This window comes from Hesperophylax consimilis, chromosome 4 (genome assembly GCF_061612785.1).
Source record: "Hesperophylax consimilis isolate HC1 chromosome 4, BYU_Hcon_1.0, whole genome shotgun sequence".
NCBI classification, from domain to species: domain Eukaryota; kingdom Metazoa; phylum Arthropoda; class Insecta; order Trichoptera; family Limnephilidae; genus Hesperophylax; species Hesperophylax consimilis.
Genome location: NC_142839.1, coordinates 39,607,534 through 39,632,366, shown reverse-complemented (window position 1 = coordinate 39,632,366; position 24,833 = coordinate 39,607,534). Strand labels below are relative to the sequence as shown.

The 24,833-nt window shown below is 33.6% G+C and overlaps 1 protein-coding gene across 2 annotated transcripts in view; it reads left to right on the top strand.

Moving 5' to 3' along the window:
- Positions 1–24,833, top strand: part of nrv2 (sodium/potassium-transporting ATPase subunit beta-2) — a 94,742-nt gene that overhangs the window by 16,755 nt on the left and 53,154 nt on the right. Inside the window, exon 1 of one of the 2 annotated variants that reach the window (XM_089630958.1) lies at positions 19,000–19,183. The exons of the other annotated variant lie outside the window; for it this stretch is intronic. Coding sequence (XP_089487084.1) covers positions 19,051–19,183 — 133 coding nt within the window. The 5' untranslated portion in view covers positions 19,000–19,050. Of the gene's footprint in view, positions 1–18,999; positions 19,184–24,833 lie in introns of those variants that run through there. 2 annotated transcript variants of the gene reach the window in all.

Genomic DNA, 24,833 nt, shown 5'->3' with positions numbered 1-24,833 from the left:
GCAAAAACATGTGGAATGTTGTCAGAGACATAACTAAAAGTAAAAGAAATACCAATGCATCTGTAACTGAATTAAATACCGGAAATTTGATTATAACTGACAATCAATCAATTGCATGTCATACTAATCAATATTTTGCATCTGTTGGATCAAATCTAGCAAAAAATTTTTTAATAGAAACCCAGAAAACGGAAGACTCTTTAGCATCGACAATTGAAACAAAGGAACAATCTTTTTCATTTAATATTAAACCAACTACTGTAGAAGAGGTCTTAAAAATAATCAACGGCCTTAATACTACACATGCAAAGGGTCCAGATAGTCTAAATACACAAATACTAAAAAAAATTAAAAATCAGATTTCTGCTCCGCTATCATATATTTACAACTTAAGTTTTGCATCAGGAATATTTCCTGATCACTTCAAAAAATCAATAATTGTCCCAATTCACAAAAGTGGACCTAAATCTCTTGTAGAAAACTATAGGCCAATATCACTATTAAGCGCGATATCCAAAGTCATTGAAAAGCTTTTCAAAACTAGGTTAAACGAATATGTGGAGAAACATAACATTCTAAGTCCTAACCAATACGGCTTTCGGTCGGGTAAGGGAACGGATGATGCCATCGCATGTCTCACTGAAACTATTGCAGGGAATATGAACCATGGCAAGAAAACTATTGCCCTTTTCCTGGACCTGGCCAAGGCATTTGACACTATATCTCATAAAATTCTTTTACAGAGACTTAGAAATATAGGAATAAAGGGAAAAGCTTTTCAATGGATAGAAAGTTATATATCTAATAGATTTCAACAAACCAGAATTAACGAGGCTATTAGCACTTCACTAAAATACACTTTTGGGGTACCACAAGGAAGTACACTTGGGCCCCTTCTCTTTATTATATACATAAACGAACTTTGTAACCAACACATTGGTGGCAAAATTATCACGTTCGCTGACGATACAGTTATTTTGTTTGAAGGAGATGATTGGATAGAAACACACCACCTTGCGAACACAGGTATAAACAGAGTAAAACAGTGGCTAGACAGTAATTTGCTTACACTAAACATACAAAAAACAAAATATCTCACATTTAGCGCTACCCTTGCAGGTCAACCCAAAACACCTCATCACCTCACAATACATAATATTAAGTGTAGCCTTGGAAATAATAATCATACTTGTAAATGCGAAACCCTTGAATGTGTTAAATCTATTAAATATTTAGGTATAATAGTGGATAACCATCTTAAATGGAAACAACAAATTGAAAACACAGCTAATAAAGTGCGCAAGCTTATTTATATATTTATAGCATTGCGGGAAATTATAAAAACTCAAGACATTAAAAAAATATACTACGGGCTCTGTAACTCCGTCATAACCTACGGTTGCATTGGATGGGGTGGAACAGGATTAACAATATTATACCCGCTACTGAAGGCACAGAAATCCATTCTACGCGTCATTATGAAGAAACCCTTCAGATACTCGAGCGACGCTTTCTTCAAGGAGTTTAATGTGCTTGATGTTCGACAGTGTTACATAAAAAAAATAACAATCTGCGTCCACAAAAATAAAAACAAAACGATAACAGTCGATCATAATCATCACACCAGAAGTAAGAGCAGAAACGACCTTTCTATTCCAACTAGCAATACTGCGGCTTATCAAAAAGTTTTCTCATACCTGGGACCAAAAATATACAACAAAATCCCCTCTCAATTTAAACTATGTGAATTATCAGCCTTCGGTACTAAAATTACTAAATGGTTATTAGACTTAGGTAGGACAGATTCCGAAAAATTATTAAAAAACGTAGTCTGAGTTGATTTCCTCGATTTTGTATTTTGTATTTACCTAAAAAATATTTTTTTTATTTTTCTTTCTTACATTGATATATTATATTTTTATTTTATATTTTACATGTACCTATCTGGATTTTATTGTTCATTACTGCTAAATTGTATTTTCCTAAAAAAATATTTTCTTTCTATTTTTCTTTCTTACATTTATATGTTATATTTTAATTTTATTTTATATTTTACATGTACCTACCTGGAATTATGTACACGCAACCTGCCAATTTGACTGTCCTAAAACGGGAAACTTCCTAGTTGGACAGTCAAAGCTTCCTTTTATATTTGTATATCTTGTATGTAATAAATGTAATAATAATAAATAAAATAAATAAATAAATGCTGTTGAAATGAGATCTCTGAGGCGTATGTGTGGTAAAACCATGTATGATCGTGTGAGGAATATGGAGATCCGCAAAGAGTGCAAGGCTGATGTAAGCGTAATGAGTAAGATCAAGAAAGGGACGCTTAGATGGTTTGGGCATGTAGAGCGAATGAGCGAAGAAAGGAGTGTAAGGAGAATATACGATGCAAATGTGAATGGTAGCAGAAATCGAGGACGCCCGAGGAAGACATGGCACGACCAAGTGAATCAGATACTTGAGTCGGGCCATGTCAAGAGTCAGAACAATAGAAGAGTATGTATGAGACGATGTATGAATGTGAATGAGGCAAGGAGTGTGTGGTGTGACCGAGTTGTTTGGCGGTCCGTCCTCTCTGCCTACCCCTGCGGGGAAACGGCGTGATGCTTAGTTAGTTAGTTAGTTAGTCCTCAATGGTTGGCTTAGTGTTAGATGCGCGCATTACGACTATTTTCCGCGTAATCGGTTTTACAGGCGAACAATCGAAGCGGTATTGTGCGATCAATTAAACGGCCGTTCGACCTAGAGCCATCCAATGACCATTATTCGCATTATTATCTGTAAACTTTTGTCCAGTGAATATTGAATAGTGCAGACTGACTTCATTCAGCGAATCCGCAACTCTATCACTCTGACATCAGGTTTACCTTGGCCCTAGGTTTTAGCGAGTTAATGAAATTGCAAACGTGGTAGGTAGGTACCGATGTAATAATTAAAATGTAGTGATGTATTGATACTAACTAAATAAAATTCGTGGGAAATCAATTATTATCATCATTAACACGATGCTTATATTAGATTCGGGTTACAGAAAACAGAAAAGTTTCAGTTTAATTTTATTGGTCGCTTTTAAGTTTCATAGAAAACTCGCTGGATCGTTGACGTTCGAATATTATACATTGGAAGGTGCCTACTACTTTCCCATGGCGTTCTAAGAAAACAGATGGTTTTACCAAACTACCGAACACGTCAGGACTCTTTTTTGTTTATAAGGGAAGCCACTTTTAGTTATAACGACTCTAGACCTCAAATATCTGGGCATACATTGTTGGCAGGCAGACTGAAAGTGCGTGTGTTGTCAGTTATTTATTTTACTGTATCACTTCTCATCTCCTGCACACGGAAAAACCTTATTGACAAAAATAATTACTGTTTTTTAATCTCTTCGCAAAGTTATTCGTTATCCTCTTAAAAACGGGACGACAGGCCCTGAACCAATCTTTCTCAGTGTGGGCGATAACGCCCCCCTGTGGGCGCAGGAGGTTCAAAATCTTTGAATTTCCCAACTGTACCCCGGTTAAGGGTCGGTTGTTCAAAGATTTCTGGTAGCATCGTCATTCCCATCGCCGTATTTGTGTGAGCGTGGATTTAGTGCTGTAGCTAAACTAAAAATAGAAATCGGCTACAAGTTACTGAACGCGGCGTAACATTACATTAGATAATTTTTTTATTCAAAGCCTTCTTTTAATGAAAAATACTTCTAAATATGATGAAGTACGAGTTTTATTTCCTCTAATTGAAACTTTCTTTGATCTCAGAAATAGGATACGGGTCACACCGTATCTATCCTATCCAAATAATGCATATTTAAAAAATATATTTTCAATATCTGTTTTTAAGATAAGCAACAGATATTAATGTAAAAAGGTAAGTTAAAAATATGGGGCACTACATTTCAATAAATGGGCGGTGGTCGAAATAAGTTTGAGAATTTGTGCCCTAAACTAAACGAATGAATTGATAAGTTTTATGCATAACTTTTAGTAAAAAGCAATTTATTAATGCGATGACGGAACACCGGTGCATGAACACGTGATTCGATATATTCGGAAAGTACTAATATTTTTATAGGAAACGGCGTGCTGTCTCGTTTTCCACAGGATTTTCGTCACTGCACTTGAATTGCTGAAATAAATATTTATTTATTTTTATTTATAGAATACATGATAATACAATAATACATTTTCTTACGTGTGATACATTAAATCACCACACTAGGCGACTGCCTGTCTCGTGGCGACCAATGGTATATAGTTAGTATGTGAGGTCTAGTGTTAACATATGAATTAAATATTTATACATGTTTAAAGTATGAAAGATTATATTAGAATGAATTATAATGGAAATAGAAAATATAAAAATGTTAAAGTAGAAAGCAGAAGACAAAATAAAAATAAAAAGAATAAAGAAGAAATAAAAATAAAAGAAAAACAAAAAAAAAAATTGTTTGAAGTCTAAGACATGCTATTATGCAGGAAAAGATCAAATACATAACTCTCTTTTCTGGTTGTGTAAGTGTACATGCATGTAAGAGCGCGTAAATACGCGTGTACACGTATACATCCACACACACACTTATTCATATTTATAGATGCATACATATTCATACAAAGATATACAAATATATATGTATACATACATACATACACATATATATATTTATGCATACATACATACACACATATACACATGCCTACTTGTACATAGTTGTTTATTCACTATCTGAGAATGAGAATATTATTAATATGAAAGAAGAAAAGTTAAAAGAATCGAATAGAAAGAAAGATAGAAAGCTGCAGTCTTTTAAAATCGTATATAGTACAGTAAATTAAAGTTGTTATAATACCATTAAGATGATGCAATGTGAAGTAATGCAAAATCATATAGTGTTTTTGTCTAATCGCCTAGAAATATTATAAATGCTTTAATTAAATCTTATGGCCTTTGTGTTAGAAAAGAGGAAATAAATAAACTATCAGGCCAATAAAAACTGATTTACAGTATAAAATCAACTACTTATGAACCTCTTTTTGGATACGGTTTAAAAAATAATGTATAAAAATAGGTTTAGATTGAGATGGGAAGACATTTTAATATTTGTACCTGAATTTGACAAAACTGAATAAAATATGCATTTTTGCGATGTTTTTATTGAATAAATCAAAACTTCAACGTAATAGTGTGGATCGCCTTAATTTAAAAACCAAATCAATTTTGTTAATAGTTTAATCAAATTAGTTTTGACAATACGAATATTATACAAATGCATATGCATAGTAGATGAATATTTGTAACTGGTTTTAAAGATTTGTGTAAGGATGCAAATTAAGTCAATAATATAAAAATATTATCGCATTTCTGGTAACTCCATTTAGTAAACATGCAAAAAAGTGTGAACAGGCACTACTTCATTTCAGATTACATGATCGCTATTTTGACGCAGCGCCTACAAAAGCAAATATAGGCAAACTTCACAACACTGAACAGCGGAAGGTGTGATAGCTGGTAATGGAGAAAAAACATCCCTAGTAGTAACTATTTTGCCAATTTTCAGGGATAAATTTAAAAACCCTATTGCCATTTTTTTCTGTTGTTTTTTTCATATTCGCAGACTTATATAGGTACTGACTGAGATGCATTATGAGACATTTAAATTTTAAGATTTTGATATTATTATTTTATTTCAAAGAACTTTTTTGATGTTTCGTCTTCCGAAGGCATTATCAAACTGTGGCGAAGCCACTTACAGACGATCTATTTATGTTATTTCTATATAGGTACTTATAAGACGGCCTCCGTGGTTGAGGGGTAAGGCTCTCGTATAGCAAGCTGGAGGTCGCGGGTTCAAATTCCGGCGTATGCAAGTGAATTTATTTATTTGATTAATGTGTGTTATGTCACAATTCATTGATTAAAATTAATATCTGGTATATTTGGGGCAAGTTACAGAGTGGTAAATATTTTCAATAACGCCCTGGTTAGATTTAACTATTCAGAATCGAAACGTTGCTGTAAATGGCTTCAGACGTGTTTGGTAACCAGATCTGAATAGCCAGGTACTTACCCACCTTCCCCTTCCTCATATTCTTCCCCTCCCCAATACCTTAAGCCTTACAACATACCCCAATCGGGGTTGCCATAGTCTCACTGTCTCCACACAGTTGAGAGCAGTTGGGACTCTTATGCGATTTCATACATTAAAAAAAACGTGTTTTTATAAATTGCTTTAATTTTTATTACAAATGCCTTAATTGATTTCCGAGTAAATTGAGGGATATTATGGTTGTTACGCAGTGAAGATTTCCCACTAATCGTATTGTTTAAATTTGACTAAAAGTCAAAGACTAGACGCAGCGGTTAAAATCTCTCGGTCTTAAAATCTTTTTTTTATATTATTTATTTATTTATTTATTTATTTAACGCCCAGAGGGCTTTTACATGTGGGTGGTACAAATTTAATGACAGTTTTGAAACATAAGAAAGAAAAGAAAGAAATAATAAAAATAAAATTACATAAGTATATGCGAGAAACAAAATTAAAAATATCAAGAACATAAATTAAAAAATACAGCAATTTGACTGGTTTACAAAAATATAACTTCCATTTAGGAATAGTATTGAAATATGTCTTTTACATATTGTCTCCAATCCGTCTTACATCTGGGAATAAATTGCAATATATAAGGATCTAATCGCCGATCTTAATTCAACTTGGTTTTACATACTTGCCAATGATTGAACGAATATATTGGAGCAGAGTTGGAAAGGGTGTCATTGTCACCATATCCGTTTAGGGTATGGGATTAATCTGCAAAGTGGTGGCCTTGCATTTCCATTTAATCCATCAATATTCTAACAAAACAACTTGTGGACTTATTATGTAGTCATTATACAATACACAAGCCACATAGTAACTAACACTGAATTGACGGTTCTTACTAGAAATGCCTTCCATGTAGGTTTAATCTAATAATTTCTAATCTTTATTTAAATAATTTGAAATGTCGCCACTGACCTTTTTGTTTCTCTTACACTTGCCTGACCAGTTTTGAATTGGAAATTTAAAGCCCGATTGGCCAGACTTTTGGACTATGAAACACTCCCACGTCGCGTTTCTTATGTTATTCTTTATTCTGTGGTAAATAATATCTATTCTGAGTACGAACTTTGTTAAATATGTTAATCGTGATTGGTTTTTAATTAAAATGGCCACATTTAATTTAGATTAGTTATTTGTGCAAATGGCTTGTGCCAGTAGTTAATAAAAGGAAATCTGTTGTTAGCTGAATATTCATTTTATTGATATATAAATCTTACATATTTTAATAAACAAATTATGGAATTTACTGTGTCCTTAAGTGAAGAAAAATTAATAAAAAGGCAATAAAATCATATCCGGCTTAACCTTGAAATTGCTTATTAATGTGGTGTAAATTACATTAATGCATACTAAATTAATTCATATGGATAGTTTTGTGACAGTCTAGCAACACTATCACAAAAAAAAATTAAAACACATGTACGAAGATTTTCATGAAATTTCAGGATTGCCGTGCTTTTCTGAAATTTGCTGAAAGTCTTCATGAAAAAGATTGCCGGCGATATAAGCATTAGATGTGTCGTTATGAGGATGCGATTATGATTTCAAATTAAATAATTATGTCGACATTGAAATAAGCCGCTAAAAAAGTCCAGCGGACTTTTTGAATTCAAAGAGGTACGTTATATATCTGAGGAAGGTACCTACAATACGAAGGTCCATGATAGGAATCTACTTATTCAAAAATTACTTTTTACGAAGTCCCTGGCATTTCTCGGAATTTACGCGAAAGTTTTCGAAATCAAATGCAGACAGTAGAAAGAAAAATGAGTATTGCAAATTTATTAAAAATCTCATAAAATTATTGGTAATCCGGTTAAAACGGGATTGCAGACCGTTGCTGAAAAAAAATTGCAAATTCGTAATGCATCGGAACTCGTGTTCATGCACCTACCAGTGGCGGCTCATGACTTTTGGGTTTTGTAGAGTGCTAATATTACAAAAAATGGCATTATTGATGTTGTTCTAGCTGAAAACGATTTTCCCTTTATTTCGAAAATTTGATTTTATGTGCGGCCAAACTGAAATATCCTGAAAACCTTCGTTTGAAAAAAATTGTTTTCAGCTAGAACAACATCGGTAATTCCATTTTTGTAATAGTAGTACTCTACAACACCCAAAAGTCACGAGCTGCCACTGGCACCTGCGTTCGCCTTGATAATATACATGACGAAATGCGTAAATATTAGAATTTTTATGAACACATGTTCCGATATCATGATAGGCATTCCCAATTTACTAAAAGTTTATAAGGAAACCTATCGATTCATTCGTTAAGGGTCTGCAATCCTGTTTTTAACCGGATTACGAATGATTTGAAGTGATTCTTAATAAATTAGCAATATTTTGTGGCAGGGTGTGTAATGTGTGTATGAGAGCTATACTTATTTGTAATTTACGGTGGCTGCCCGAACCGTAAATTGCGTTCAGGAGATGGGAGATTGAAATGAGTGTCTGCACAATTAATTAAATTTATTCGTGAGGACGAATATTACAATTTTACAGAACGCGGAGACGGTGGCAGAAAGAGTAGAGAGAGTGGCGGTAGGATCGAAGGTTGAAACAGGAATGGAGATTTCTCTTCTCGTGCTCGCTTGCGTCTAGCGGCGGATTAATTTGCGTTAGTATTGCCACATGTGGGAGGAAATAAAGTAGTCCCACAATTTTGTATCAGTAAGTTATCTTTGTGTAATATTCCTCTTATTTTGAACGTCGAGTGTTCAGAACTCTGCTTTAATGTTGGGTCAAGGGGTGGGGGTGATTTTTCACCATCTCATGCAAACAGTGGCCTCACTATACACAAAAAATTAAAATTAAACCATGGATTACAGCAGGGCTAGTAAAAAGCATACACAAACGGAATGTCATGCATGCAAGAGTTAACAATAACCCGATGGACAGTAAACCAAAACACAATTATTTACTATACAGAAACTTGTGTAATAGACTACTTAAGCAGGCGAAACATGAGTTCTACAGGAAAAAAATAGATAGTGCCGGAGGAGACACAAAAAAGATATGGAGAGTTATCAAAGATGCCGCTTATTCAAAACCTGAAAACAGTACTTATATTAATAAACTGTTAGTTAATGGGGAAATCTGTTTAGCAAAAAATGAACCCAAAAAAAATAAATCACATAAATTATCATTTTAACAACGTTGGCTTAGATTTAGCGGAGAAAATACTTACAAAGAACCACACTACAGAAGAGCTAGTAGTCAAAGAATGCTCTTCCTTGCGACAAAATCATACATTTAACATCTATAAAATAAATAAAACAGAAATAAATAAACTCATTATTTCACTCAAAACTCATTGCGCACCCGGCCCGGACAACATTTCTAACCCATTCCTGATAAATCTACGAGAATATATCGGTATTCTTCTGATACATATATTTAATCAAAGTTTCTGCCAATGTATTGTACCCGACAAACTAAAAATTGCCAGTATTACCCCGATACATAAATCTGGAGACAAAACTTTAATCTTAAGCTACAGACCTATTTAATTACTAAACTCTCTATCAAAAAGCAATGAAAAAAAGACTGCTATCCTACCTCGACAAACACAACTACTCTCAGGTCATCAATTCGGTTTTCGGGCTAAAATGAGCACAGAACAAGCTATTTCTGCATTAACCAACCTTATTGTAAAACACGTAGATAAGGTATCTAAAGTAATTGGAGTATTTCTAGATCTGGCAAAGGTCTTCGACACCATCTCTTATTATTTCCGATACGAAAAACTTAAAAATATAGGCATAAATGGAAAACTGCTTAAATGGTTCATCAGTTATACAAAAAAATAGGAAACAAATAGTTCAATTGAATAAATGCTTGAGTGACACAGCAGAAATAAAGTACGGAGTGCCTCAAGGTAGTGTTTTAGGTCCTATTCTTTTTCTTATCTATATTAACGGTCTCACTAATATTAAAATTCCAACATTATGCTATAATGTGATCAGCTACGCAGATGATACTGTACTTCTTTTTAAGGAGCAATCTTGGCAAAAGGCTTTTAAATGCGCAGAATTTGGTATGAAGGAGATAAAAAAATGGCTCGACAAAAATCTTCTTAACCTAAACACCTCGAAAACCAAATTTTTAACATTCAGTAAAACCAATAGGTACTGGGCAACCAAAAACCGTTCCGCTCTTACATCTGTATCCATGTACTACATCACAAACCACTTACTGCGATTGTGAAAAAAATGAACATTCGGATAGTAAAAAGTATCTTGGTTTAACAGTGGATTGCAAACTAAACTGGGAACTTCACATAAATTCGCTTGTAATGAGAATCCGGAAACCAATATACATTTTTAAAACGATTAGTAACATTATGTCACTTAAATTACTGAAAAATGTTTACTTTTCCATTTGTCAAAGCATTTTAATTTATGGTATATCGGCATGGGGTGGAGCCGCAGACACATACATTAAGTTACTTAACACAGAAAATAAATACCTTATTAGAACTATGTTCAAAAAACCATATCTTCAGCCCACTGAAAATCTTTTAGTTAAAAATAAAATTATTATTTTTTTGGTAAACTAATGTTTTTAACACAAGATTTTTGTATGCATAGCACAAAGGGTAACAATTATTTTTATAAGCAATAATTATTAGCCTGAAACACTCATCCACATTGAAAAATCTCCTGATAAAAGATACATGACGCCAACGGGACTTGAACCCGTGTCCTTTCGATTTCCGGTCGACAGCTCTGACCGCTGAGCTATGGCGGTTTATCTCTTATCCGCGAAATAATTCAATATATATGCTAGTGTTTCATTCATTGTTCATTGTTTCATCATTATTGCTTATAAAAATAATATACTTGATATCAGAAAGCTAATCATTAAAAAAATTATCCACATAAATTGCATGAAATCGTCACCTTCCCACATATCTCACTCACTCCCATAACACTAGAGCTAAATCTAACAATCATTTACAAGTGCCAAAAATTAAATCCACTCTTGCTAAAAAACAAAAATCTTACGTCGCTCCTTCCATATTCAACATTTTCTTAAAAGAAACACAACATATAACTCAAACCAACAGAAAACATACATATAAAAACTTTAAGGGCGAGTTATTTCGGAGAATTTGAACAATTCATCAAATTTCAACGTTCATTTTCAAGTTATGTGAAAGTCCTTTTCAAGTTCTGTTATTATTTATTTATTTATTGGATGATTTGTATAGCGCCGCTTTTGTGAGATATCACCTCAGGGGCGCTTTATATCATTATAGGCTAGTTGCTTGACAGAACTGAACTAAAAACAGAATTTGAAAAAGTCTTTCACAGAGCTTGTAAGTGGATATTGAAATTTGATGAATTGTTCATCCGAAACAACCCGTCCTAATACATGGTTAATGAACAAAAATAGAAATTGCATTAACAAGTTCTTTCAAACCGTCCGTGTTAATAAACATAATTTTTGAGTAAATGTAATTTTTACACCGAAAACGGTTTCTAATGTGTCTCCCATATATTGCATACTCTTTTTCTCTTTCTCTTTTTTTCCTTTTTTTCTTTGTTGCATTTTTTCTCTCACACTAAAATTTGCTCATTTTTTGTTTGTTTTTATATATGCATTTAATATTTTACATTGTTGTATTTTTACTGTGCCTGATTTGTCTACAAAATGTATGTAATTATACTGCTACCCGGCTCAGAACAGATATTGTCTAGTGAGTCGGGTAGCGCACATGATTTTATTAATAACCTTAACTAAAAATGAATTAAAAAAAAATTATGGGACAAACATTCATTAAATATAAATATAGATTAATTCCAAAAATGCTACCAAAATTTAATTATATTTAAACACGTCACTGATACCATTTCAGATACCCAATACCCATTTCTACTAACATTTTTTTATCAATGTTCTATTTTAGAATTTTGAACAAGCTGTATTACCAAATTACATATACCATTTTAACGTCACTAGATCGTAATCGAAATTATTATCTTATGTAATTTGATACTTACTAAGCTATCATAATCTTCAAAGACGTAATTACATTGAAGATTAAACATAAATTATAAAATTAATCAAGATTTCTTGTGAAAGCCGGTAACAAAAACAGCTGATGTAATCTATCTGATTAGCTAAAGTGTATTTTTAATGCAGATTTCTTTACGTGGAAAACGCAAGGCCAAAATCCTGAAAGTTTGGAATAATTACGGCAAACGGAAAAATAATATAACATAGTTCCAAAATCCAATTCAATAACGTTATCTTTAAGTTCTGCCAAGTTTTTATGAACAGAATCTAAATAAAAATGGCACTTATTTATGTGATGTGATTAATTTATTGTTCATACCATACCACGATACCACTAATTAAAAAACGATTTGAAAACAAAATTTTTAACAAATTTCACTGATTTACGGAAGAAAGGGAGTGAAATTCGTTTATTTTTTCTTTATAATGTTTATGTTTGTTTTTTAGGACTGTAGACTATATGATTATATATGACACAATTTTTTTCAAGACATGGTAAACCTTTAAAACTTTTAAAGTCTGTCCATATTGAAAGAAGATATAGCATGTTTTGAAAGGACGAGAGGATCTGATACTTGGTGGCATAGATGGCACAATCTGACTCAACAGTGACCAGCCACATGATCCGAGTGGTTAAAAGTTAGAATATTTGTTAACAAAATATGCAAGTTTTTTTGCCCTTGTGAGGCACAATCAAACAAAATTTTAATACATTACTAAATAACACAAATTGAAGGTTTTTAGTATGAATCCTTGTTGTTTGAAGTGTCACATCTACGTAGAAAAAAATGATAAAAAACGAAATGCTGTTAATATTTTCATGGATAAAAACACCCAACCGGTTATGTGCAGGCGCAATTACACCTTACGACAGCGCCCTCGGGGTTTGGCGCCGTTTGGCTCAGTGCCGGCCCTGAGAGGCATTATAATGCTATGTATTGGAGGTTTTTAGACGCAATCTCACCTGCGTAATGTGGAGTTGATAATATCTTAATTTTTATCATATTTAATCACAAAATCCGACATTATAATCACACTCGCAGACGCGTACAGCCGTACAATCAACCCAAATAATCCGATAAACAATCATCCTCAACATCGTCACGCGTTCATTATGTTACACATAGATGGCGCTCAACGCGTGAAAGCATTGTGGCATCAGAATGATGTGACAAAGCTAAATAATAAATAACAGGGTGATTCAAGATTTACCGGTAAAAAATATGTACTTTACCAATTTCGAAAATTCTTAACATATTACATTACGGGTAGGTACCCACTTTACCGCTTTTCTAAAATCTTCGCACAATCGGTTCCAATTTTGAAAATGACACTTAAATTAAAAGCAAATTTGAGTTAATTGAACAAGATTTCGCGCAAGACGAACGCACATACAACCGAAATTACAAGTGTGAAAAAAAATCATGAATTTGAATACAATAAATAGAGACATACATTATCTTTTAATTATTGTTGTTAAGTAAAATTTGTAGAAGTTTTATTTTTTTAATTGTGTTTAATAATACGTATTATTGTTTAGTAAAAAAAAACAACAAAACTTGAATCATATAATAATAATTTAAATTTTAAATTGAATAATTTAATTATAAATTTAACGAGGAGTAATTAAATATGAAAAAAATTTATATAATTTTAAGGTAGTTCAAAAAATTGAATAGACTCTTTCAGAATCCTTCACACGAAAATCAGGTTTAAATTATTGGTCCTTTTAGCGCGTTTAAGTCCCTCACCAACCATTTTTTTTTTCAATGAAAACTGAAAACATCTTGTACTAATCATCGTAAGTGTTTTTTAAGTAACTTATTGAATTTAGTCTAGTGATAATTATACAAATAACATTTCTAATTTATTATAGTGATGTACGTAGTTAGTGAGTTGGGAGTTTGGAGGTTGCGAATTCGAATACCACACAGGGCATACAATATTTTCCTGGTTTCCTGGTTTGGATTAGCAAAGCTGAAAACACTTTAAAAATGCTACACTGAGGTGTTAAATTATTATTGGTATCTGCCGGTGTTCATTCGAGTGATAACTAATCTCGGCTACAAATCAAGTAAATCAACCAAAGTACCGGCGTGCGCAAGTAAATTTTATTTTTATTCATTTGTGTCATGTCGCAATTCATTAATTGAAAATAATACATGGTATATTTGGGGTATATTTCCAGAGTTGTAGATTTTTCAATAGCGCCCTGGTGAGATAAAACTATTCAGAATCGAAATGTTGCTGTAAATGGCTTTAGACGTGTTTGGTCACCAACTTATCTAACTTGGGGATGCCATAGTCTCTCTGACTCCAAGCGATTGGGAGCAGTTGGGACTCAAAGGAGAATATTATATGACGCGAACATTTATGGCAGAAAAAAAAGACACGGCAAGATCAAGAGTGAGAATAAAAGATGAGTATATATGATACGATGTATGAATGTAAATGAAGCAAGGTGTGTGTGCCAAGACAGAGTGGTTGTATCATCTCTAACTTCCACTAACAAACGACGTGATGGTTAGTTAGTTAGTTACTATGATACAAGACAATTCGAAACCCCGCATTTGTTATCTATTCGTTTAACTCCATCTTTAGATTCTATAACACTCTAACGCTTTAATTATTACGAACGAATCAAAAGACGAAATAAAATAAAATTATGATTATAGAGATTATGTAAATTGCTCTAATTTCCAGTGCAAAAGGCATACAAACAAAAATACGTATTATTTCATTATTGCAGACAATATTAGCGATTTTTAAACGAAAATTATAAAAATATACGGTAATTTAGGACAAATAGGGTCTAATTAAATATTTTAATTTAATGTTTTACTTATTGAGTTATTCGCAAAATAAAATAAAATATTCATCCTAGACTTCCATAAAAGTCAATAGATGTCGCACATAAAAATAAAAATAGGATATATTTATCAAAGCCACTATCTAGATTGCATTTACTTCATACATTTGAAAGGCGGGTTTAGGTACCGCCACCCCGAGAGCCATGTATTGGATAGGTCACCCCAAGTGGTTGGTTACGTTACCCTCCACACAGCATTCCCAAAGATGAAATAGGTCCTTGAAATGGCAAATTATTTTCTTCAAGGCCTACTGTGGGTTAATGAAAAAAAAATACATAAAGATAGCAGCCAATAAAAATGAAGATAATATTGATAGTTATTGTTCTAAGTATGATACAGTTAAATATGACCGAAGGAAAAAGGGTCTCATTAGCTTAGTTGGTACAGCAGCACCCCGACAAGGCAAAGGTCCTATGTAGGTTCATGTGCTAGATGCGACCGAATCTTTATTCTGATTTTTCTGTTTCAAATTGTCGTTTAAAAATCGCTAATATTGTCATCATGCTGACTGTAGGCCGAATGCAACATCAGATGAGAGTAAAGATGGCAGGAGTTCCACTAAAGAACACCAAGGAGTTTGTCTACCTCGGGAGCAAAATAACATGGGACGGTCGGTCTAAGAGCGAGGTCGACAGCCGTATACATCAGGCTAGGCTTGCATTCAATAAAAGGTCAAAAATAATAGAATCCAATAATATAGACCTAAAACTGAGAATACTCCTCATCAAGACCTATGTATGGAGTATCTTGATGTACGGCTGCGAAACATGGTGCCTATCCGAAAGAGATAAACGGAGACTAGAGGCTTTTGAGATGTGGTCCTATAGAAGACTGTTAGGAATTTCCTGGAGAGACCATGTTACAAATGAGGAGGTTCTCCAAAGAATCGAAGGAGGAAGGCACCTGCTCAGGACCTTGTCCGAAAGGCGTGCAAGATGGATCGGCCATGTTATACGACAAGAAGGCCTGCATGTCATAATAGAGGGTATGACCGAGGGGACCAACTCTAGGGGACGCCCACGCCGAGAGTACCTGGAGGACCTGCTGGTGGACGTGCGCTGCTCATCATATGCAGAAGTCAAAAGAGCCGCACAAGACAGGGAAGAATGGAAGAGGAGAGTAGATAAAATTGCTGCAAACCAATCCCAGGATTGAAACCAGAGAGAGAGAATTAAATAATACAATTTGAAGTTATTAAAAATAAATTGTATTCTTTATTTACTTCACTGAATCACTTATCGGCACTAAATCCCAAGAACCAAGTATCCAGCTGTAGACAGTAATTCCTTGAAGAATGAATCATGTCTGACGTCTGACCCGTGCCCCGATTGTCCACTCCAGTCTCAGGCCGCTGTAATTAATAAATTCATATTGAACTATGACCTCTGACAGTTGGAGCAGCTCGTACTGGACAACAACTGGATCTTATTATTCTTTATCTGTAAACTAATCATATATGAAAGAGAAGCAGCTGTTTAATATTATATAGTTCAAAGAGAAAAACGAAATTATTACGCAAGATTTTCTTGGAAGTTTTAATGACTCACGAAGATGTTTGCAATTATTTATTTTATCTTATGGAACATAGTGTTGATATACGTTATTTATTCCTGTGTGAAAATATTCCTGCGAGAAATCTGGTTCAATGAACTCAAATTTAATTTGAATTTAAGTATCATTTTCAAAATTGGAATTGATTGAATTGTATTCTGGCAGTATCTACCTATAATATAGTATTATTATCAAAAAAAAATTTTTTTCCATTTTCAAAATTGGAATTGATTAAATTGAATTCTGACAGTATCTACCTATAATATAGTATTATTACCAAAAAATATTTTATTTTCCATTTTCAAAATTGGAATTGATTGAATTGAATTCTGGCAGTATCTACCTATAATATAGTATTATTACCAAAAAATATTTTATTTTCCATTTTCAAAATTGGAATTGATTGAATTGTATTCTGGCAGTATCTACCTATAATATAGTATTCTTATCAAAAATTAATTTAATTTCCATTTTCAAAATAAAATTGATTTTTCGACAATTGTATCAATAGTTGATTATCAATTTGGGATGAGGGTATGGGTACCGCCGCCCCAGACACCATTTATTGGATAAACAACACCACTTCCATAGGTCACCCCAAGTGGTTCGCTGCGTTTGGTAACTTAGCAGGCATGCCCGGGCAATTAAGCAACGTGTGGGTAGGTACCATATGTAATTCGATAAGAAAATAATAACGCCAAACAGTTATTGTCAATAAAGCTTAAGATGATATCGATTTTTCACTTTCACATTTAAAGTTTGCTAAAAAAAACAATTTAATAAATAATTTAAAATAAATAAATTCTAAGCAACGTAGTATTCTATAATGCAATTTTTTTTAAATTTCAATAAATTAAATAAATTTATGCCGCCGTTCTTCTCAAATAGTTATTGCTGTAATTATCAGCATAGTTGTTTACCAAGCAGTTGATCCAAGGGAATCGATTGTCGTGGCATTTTTTTTTTCAAGGGTTCACTTTATTCTTGACAAATAAGTTCCAATTTAATAAAACAATAAAATATTTATTATAGGTAGGTAATTTATCTCTGGTCTTAATTATTGACACAACGGATTCCAAATATGAAAATGACTCTTAAATTCAAAGCAAATTTGTGAACTAGATCTCACGCAGGACTAATTAACACACAGCACGAACAACCGAAATTCGTATGCTTGATAATTCCTGAAACATCTGAAAAACCAACAAAACGCATGAAGAACAAACTCAAATAAAAATATTTCAAACTTATTGGCGGTTCAAAATGCGCGCCATTCTCAGTTACCAACGCAACAAACAGAATAAGAACAGGCCGACCAATGACAAAGCTCGGTGACCGAGTGCCCTGATTGGTCGGCTGCTTTATACACCTCAGTTCTATGCACATTCTTGCGCTGATGACTTCACCTTGCCGCTCACCGGGCCAGACATGCGGCAAGACGCAGAGGTGTAGGATTGTGCACAACCAAAATCGTTCGATGACCAAATTTTTTTTCTTCAGAATTATTCAAATTATTATGAACGGTCCCAAGTGGATTGAATAGCCAGGGCCATTCAAATACCATGACATTTATAAAGCGCAATATTTCACTTCAATTACGTTCCGATGTTATAGCTTAACCTACAAAAACATTACATTAACCATTAAAAACATCACATTAATTACATAACCTTTGTAGGTAATTTAATGACGGGTTTTTTTTCTCTCTTTAAATGTAATAGTAGTATACATATAATGTAATATAGTAGACTGTGATTGCACTATTCTCCTAGTCCTGCTGGATTAAATACTAATATATGTATAAAATAAATTTTTAAAAAATCGTGAAAATAAGGATAATATTTTGTTGATTCTAGGCTCACCGGGACGTAAACCCTCTTATAAATGTTTCCTTTCCAGAACTTCGACTCCTTCCTTTCCTCCACACAGTATCCCCAAAATTGACATAGGCCCCGAGAGAAATTATTTTCTTCCTGTATGAAGTTAATTTATAAAATAGCACAATTCTTCCGTGATCATTGCACAATAATAACTTTTATAAATATTTTTTTAAACTATGTTTTTAGTAACTGGATTCAAATACTCCTGTTTTGTTTTAATTCACCAATCATTTTTTTAAATTAATTATTCGGTTCGAGAGCAAGTAATTATTTATTAAAGTTATAATCAGGTTGTCAGGCCAGCAACGATATTATTTGTCCGCAATTGCACAATCAACAAATTCCCATAAAGCCGGCATGCGTAATACGACACTTCAACGCTGGCACGGTCGTTTACAGCTGGAGCAGGGCCGCGCTCGCTGACCATTAAAGGGCGCTGAGGAAGTGGGTAGAACAGGGGGGCGCCCCGGAGGCCCGCGCCGGCCCTGCAGCCCCCACTACCTGTGGCACGGCGACGGCATGGCCCTCTTCTGTCCGGCCAGCACCCGCAAATCACCAGTCGCCCGGTAACCAGCAGTGCGGAGTGTCGTGTCGTGGTGTGGATTGTGTTGTAGTTATGTCTACTGCTAAACCGCCGCCGGTGCACCCGGAATTTATTTACTACAAGAAGAATGAGGAACTCCCTCTTGCCCAATTCATCTACAATAGCAGCAATGGACAAGTCCTTGGACGCACGGGAAAGAGCTGGGGTAAGCCGCAACACATTGATTTCCATTCAGCTCGTGCAAAAAACCGCGATGTTTTCTGAATTTACAATTAGTCGTTCCACATTGCCCGGGGATCTGAAGAATGAAGTCTGAAGTCTGGGCGGTTAATCATTCCGGTTAAACTCGTCGCTCGAGCAGAGTTCCTCAGCTTCTTCTTTTGGGATCTGTCGTGTTTGGTGGTTTCCAAAGTTTGCGCGGGGAATCTCATAGTAGTATTTACCAGCAGAGCGAGCGAGATGCAGTAAAGTTCTCAGCTCCTCTCGGTGTTTATGTCGCCCGCACTCCTTGTCAGATCGGACTAAAAGGGTTTGCCCATGAATGAAAAGTGGAACAAGAAGTTGATATTCCACCGGGACGTAAATAAATAGTTGCATATCAGCAAAAAGCAAGCAGAAGCTTAGCTGTGTTGATATGTGAGGAAGTGGTGTTATCAGAGAACGACACGCCTCTCCGCTGTGAAGGTGGTCGTTGATCGCGGGCGTGGCAGGTATAAACGTAAACAACGAATGTTTTCAAATAAACCTGAATCGATGCAATAAAAATCGCCGTTGAAATCGATGTAATGCACCACCAAGTGTTTAGCAATGCTCCACGCTATAGTATGTAGTAGTACAGTATAATCTCGGTTAAGATTTAATGGCCCCAATCTTATAGCTCGCAGCCGCGTTATGAGCTCTGCCAAAAGTATTTGTAAACTGAACTTATTTATGGACGTCCCCAGTCCTATGGAGTGACGAAGAAATGCTGATATTATAATATTCTCAAGTATTACACAATAAGCGTTTATGCGACTGTCTTCCTTCTTGTGGTGCTAGGAAATCTCACTTGCCTTGGTCAGATTCTGAAAACGCTGGAAAGTTCTGGGAATAGATTCACGTTTCTAAATACAGTGTTGATTACCTACAAAACAAATAATAATGAATTCAAACATGATTCATCCTCAACGCACTAACTCCGCATGTTGAAGACTGCTGACTGCTACTAGCTTCCAACTGGTTTCCTACGAATTGTTTACTGTTGTCCCCAGGTGCTATGCAGGTGCTTACTGCGTGTACTTTGTCATTATGAGAATCATTCGTCAGAGGGGGAATTTCATAAACACCATTCTATTATACCTGAACAAAACATGTTCATTTTTGGGTTTTCCTTTTTTACAATTAAATACCCTTTCCCAACTGAAATCCTAACCTAACGAGCCTAATGTCACTTTATCCTGATATATTTCCTTATCGACCGTAAAACTAAAAATAATAATGCATTTAAGCAGATAAAATAATGTAGCCACCTAGATAATTATAATAAAGCTTTGTTAATTATCTACTGTAACGCCATTTTTACGAATTATTAACTCAAGGGCGCCTTACAATTTTTTTTAAATTTAAAACCATTTTAGGTAACATACTGTTTGTATTGAATTATCGATTAAAACAAGGCAACAAATAAATTTACAATAACAACAAATTTACAAATCATGTGTTTTTGATTTGAAAATTTGGTCGCCTAGAAATGTTTCAGATGCCAATTAAATACTGCGAGTAGAATGCCTTTGAAACAATGGAGTATTTTTTAGATAAGTCTTTTTATAAGCCCAGAAAAAAATAATGTATAAGGCCTATGAAAACTGCTTTAAAGTTGAAAATCTCCTACTTACGAACCCATTTTCGGTTATGATTTTATTCTATCACATTTATTCTTCTAGACACAAATAGACCTATGTACCCATATAACTTCTCCGCTTCTACTATTTTGTTTTGTTGAATCTTTTAAATTAAATTATATGCGTGAGGATTCATTTTTGCCATTATGTTTACATTCTTCTTTATTGTATTAATCTTTAAGTGTTTACTCTGATACAAAATGCTTGTATTTTTAAAAAAAGAAAAGCCCACTAGGGCGTGTAATAAATAAATAAATAAATAAATTATCACTATCTCTGCACCTATACACGTGAAACAATTTAAATTGCTCTTGTAGGTAATTATTATTGCTTCTGTTTTCACTTTCTTGCCGTATCAGCGTGCAATCGCGAATGAAAGTAAATTCACATCAGGAACAAATAGATATTAGCGTATTTCATAGAAAGCCTTGTAAACAAAATACTTATTGATGAATCACACCTTGAGTGTACGTGTATACAGGGTGTCCGGGGGGTAAAGTGCGCTAACTTCGGGTGGTGATACTATATCATTTTAGAAGTAAAAAACGTTTAGAACTTTTATCGAATTTCCAATGTTTTAAGGTAGTTTTTAGTTTACAGAGTTGAATTATTTGTATGGGAAAATAATTATTCTTCTATGGAAATCAATTTTTGTATGGGAAAATAAACATTGGAAATAAACACCTTTTTTTACTTTTACCATCATGCAGAATCAACTCCCGAAGTTAGCGCACTTTACCCCCGGTATTATAATTAGTCCATTCAACCTTTTTTCATTTTCTAAAACAGCACTATCGAAATATTTATATTTCAACAAAGTACAACATTTCAGTACCTATTATCATTGTTTTTGTTGTAAAAATGTCCCTAACCGCCGGCACAGATTATGGAAATTACACTTTGTTTAATTTCAACTTAATTACTACAAGAAACAACGATTTTCATCGTGATAGATGGTAAAGGATGCATTATAATTCCATTTTTTACTCAAAGATCAAAATTTACCTTATAGAACTTTGCCGCCATTTTCTTTCCGCCTATTTTTGTATGTAGTGAAACTAGCGTAAGTTTTGTTTCGATCTAAATATGGGTAAATTCTTAATTAACCCAACCTAATAACCTATTTTGTGCGTGTAAATAGTTTTTCTCGTAGTAATTGTTAAAACAAAATGTAATTTCCATCTTTTGTGCCTAAAAGTGTGGCAGTTAAGGAAATAATTACCCTTTTCATTATTGATAGACTAGCTGAAGTCTCCGGCGTAGCCCGTGCTTTACACAGATTTTTTTCAAAATCTAATGCAGACTGTGATCTTGCTATTGTTTCGAGGTTATGTGGGCAAATTTCATCAATCTTGGAATAAAACTGTAAATTTGTATACAAATCAAATCCACGCAGAACCAGATGCTCTCCGATATATATTAGAAAAAGATTACGTGTAAATTTAGACAAAATATAACATTTTATTCCCTGAACCAGATATGCCATTCAATCTGGATATTTTTAATTCTCAGTAAGCCATGAATAATTTCGTTATTTCTTTCTTTGTTAGTCTTGTAGATTACGGTGAATATTTTAGTAAATTAAATAACAAGAACATTGTCATTCAACTGGTCAAATATCGAAGGCAAGTTCGGGTTTAGTTAATTCTTTATACTTGTACTTGCTTTTTTTGCATCAAATAATTACGATGTTTTGATGCTATCGTTTTTTTTTATCAACTTTTACTGATTAATTGCTCGCTGACAGATGTTGTGTAGTTAGCCAGTTCCATTAGCATGAACCATTTTATAATAATTAATATGTCGGGCTGTACATATTTAACCGGAACGAAATAATTCATGAAATTACAGCATTCGCTATCTGCAGTTTCCAGTGCGAAACTTTGTGGTTATTTTTAATCAGTTCGTTGGGAAGTTTCAGCGGTTTGCGATGGATGAACACATTGCTTAACAATAATACAATTATTACTTGGCTTATCTCTATACTTATTTTTTTGTGAAATATCAAACCAAATAAGCTGCAAAATTTATAAAATGAAAAGGGACTAATCAAAATCATAAAACGTAGGTAAATTAGCATGCTATCCAAAATTCCTGTTAAAAATGTCAGATTTTTATGATGGGTTCAGTTAGGAGCACAACGTGGGAACAGCCTAGAAAAAAAATCCAGTTTTATTTTTGTTGTTTCAAGTAGGCACTCTAAGAACGTGTTGTTTCACAGAATTTGAACGATTCATTATCTTTCAAAGTTAATATTCAAGTTCTGTGAAAATCCTATTAAAGTTCTGTAACTATCCAAAAACTGTGAAACATCTTTTACTTGCTTTGAGATGATGGAATAATAACAGAACTTTCATAGAAGTTGAATTTTAACTTTAAAATTCGATGAATCGATCAAATTCTGAGAAATAACGAGTCCTACAACTATTTAGGATACTGGTTTAATTATCCAGCACTTCAAAATGTTTCTGATACGTTTTTGTGAAAAATCTCCATGAAGTTGTGACCTGTAGTTTTTTTCTCATTTTTAATTGTGCTTTGTCCCTTTAAAACGTATACACAATGTCCCCATTACAATATGCAAAATGTGCCACGATCTTTACAAAACAACTTTTAAGCCTGTGTTGGTCCGATCAGAAAACCAGATTGATGTTGTCTAAGTGTTCTCCCAGCCTCCCTAACATCTGCTGCGGTCTTTTGCACTTTTTTTAATACCACAACTCGACTATTACTGAGGAGTATGAAGTAAGAGGTTACATTGGCAAACGGTCCTAAATTCATTTGAAAAATAAACTTCTAAGAATCGTGGTTATTTTTTTTCGGATAGTTTTTAGATGTTGTATAATAAACAGTGGTGTGACTTCACATGTTTTCTTACACCCACAATTTTGTCATAAAAACAACAAGCTTATCAGTGGCGTAACGGACGTCTGAACAGCCTACAAAGAGCGCTGGGCAAAAGCCCCAGGTAAAATCCACGAATCAAATGTAATGTTTTGTTTTGCGGGATGGGCCATGTTTATAAAAGTGACGCCACTGATGTTTATTCTCATGTAAATATAAATTCTCATGTTTAGATGTTACAAAATGGCGTGGCGACGAATTCTATTGTTTGACTTGAATGTTTATTAATACAGTGATTCTGTATTTGAATACAATGATTACGAAGATGTGGGTGTATAAGTACTATTTTCTTACTTGCTTTTTGAATTTACAAAATGTAACCTTTCATCTAGGCTTTACCGCCTTTTATATGTACCACGATTTATAATGTATTATTTATTCATTATAATGATAAATATTTTTTTTAATTGCCGGCAACCCGGGCGTTTATTGCAATAACATGATCAAAATTACAAACATGAAAGTAACCCGCCTCACTAGAAGATTTCTGTTATGTTAATTTAGCATTTTGGAAATGGTATCTTAAACACTGTAACTTGGTCCATCAACTGATATTTTAGCGACATATTATTTAATTTAATTTAATTTTTCTTTTAGTGTTATAATTATATTTTAATTTTTAATCTTTATTTTTTATTTTAAATTTATCTTTATTTTAATGTTGTTTTTCTTTTATTTTTTTTAAATGTATAAATTCTTAAATTATAAAATGGGGGCCTCAGCACGGGTAAACAACCCAGTGAGGCCAACATTACTAAATTGAAATATGAAATATTGTAAAAAAAAATGTATCAACAATAAAAAATAAAAATTCTGTTTTGATCTGTATCTACCTTTTTTTAAATATGGGTTTTAAGGCACGCACTTGACTTACTTTAACTAGTAATTCCTGACATTATTTTGAGTAAAAAAATAAATGAAATTTTGGTCTCCGTGACATTTTTTTTAACCAAAAACATAGAAAATGTACAGGTATTGGACAGCTAGGGTCGACGTGAGGGGTTGACCTGTGTAGACATGTGGAAGATTAAAAAAATATATTTTCCATAAAACACCGGAGTCCAAAATTTT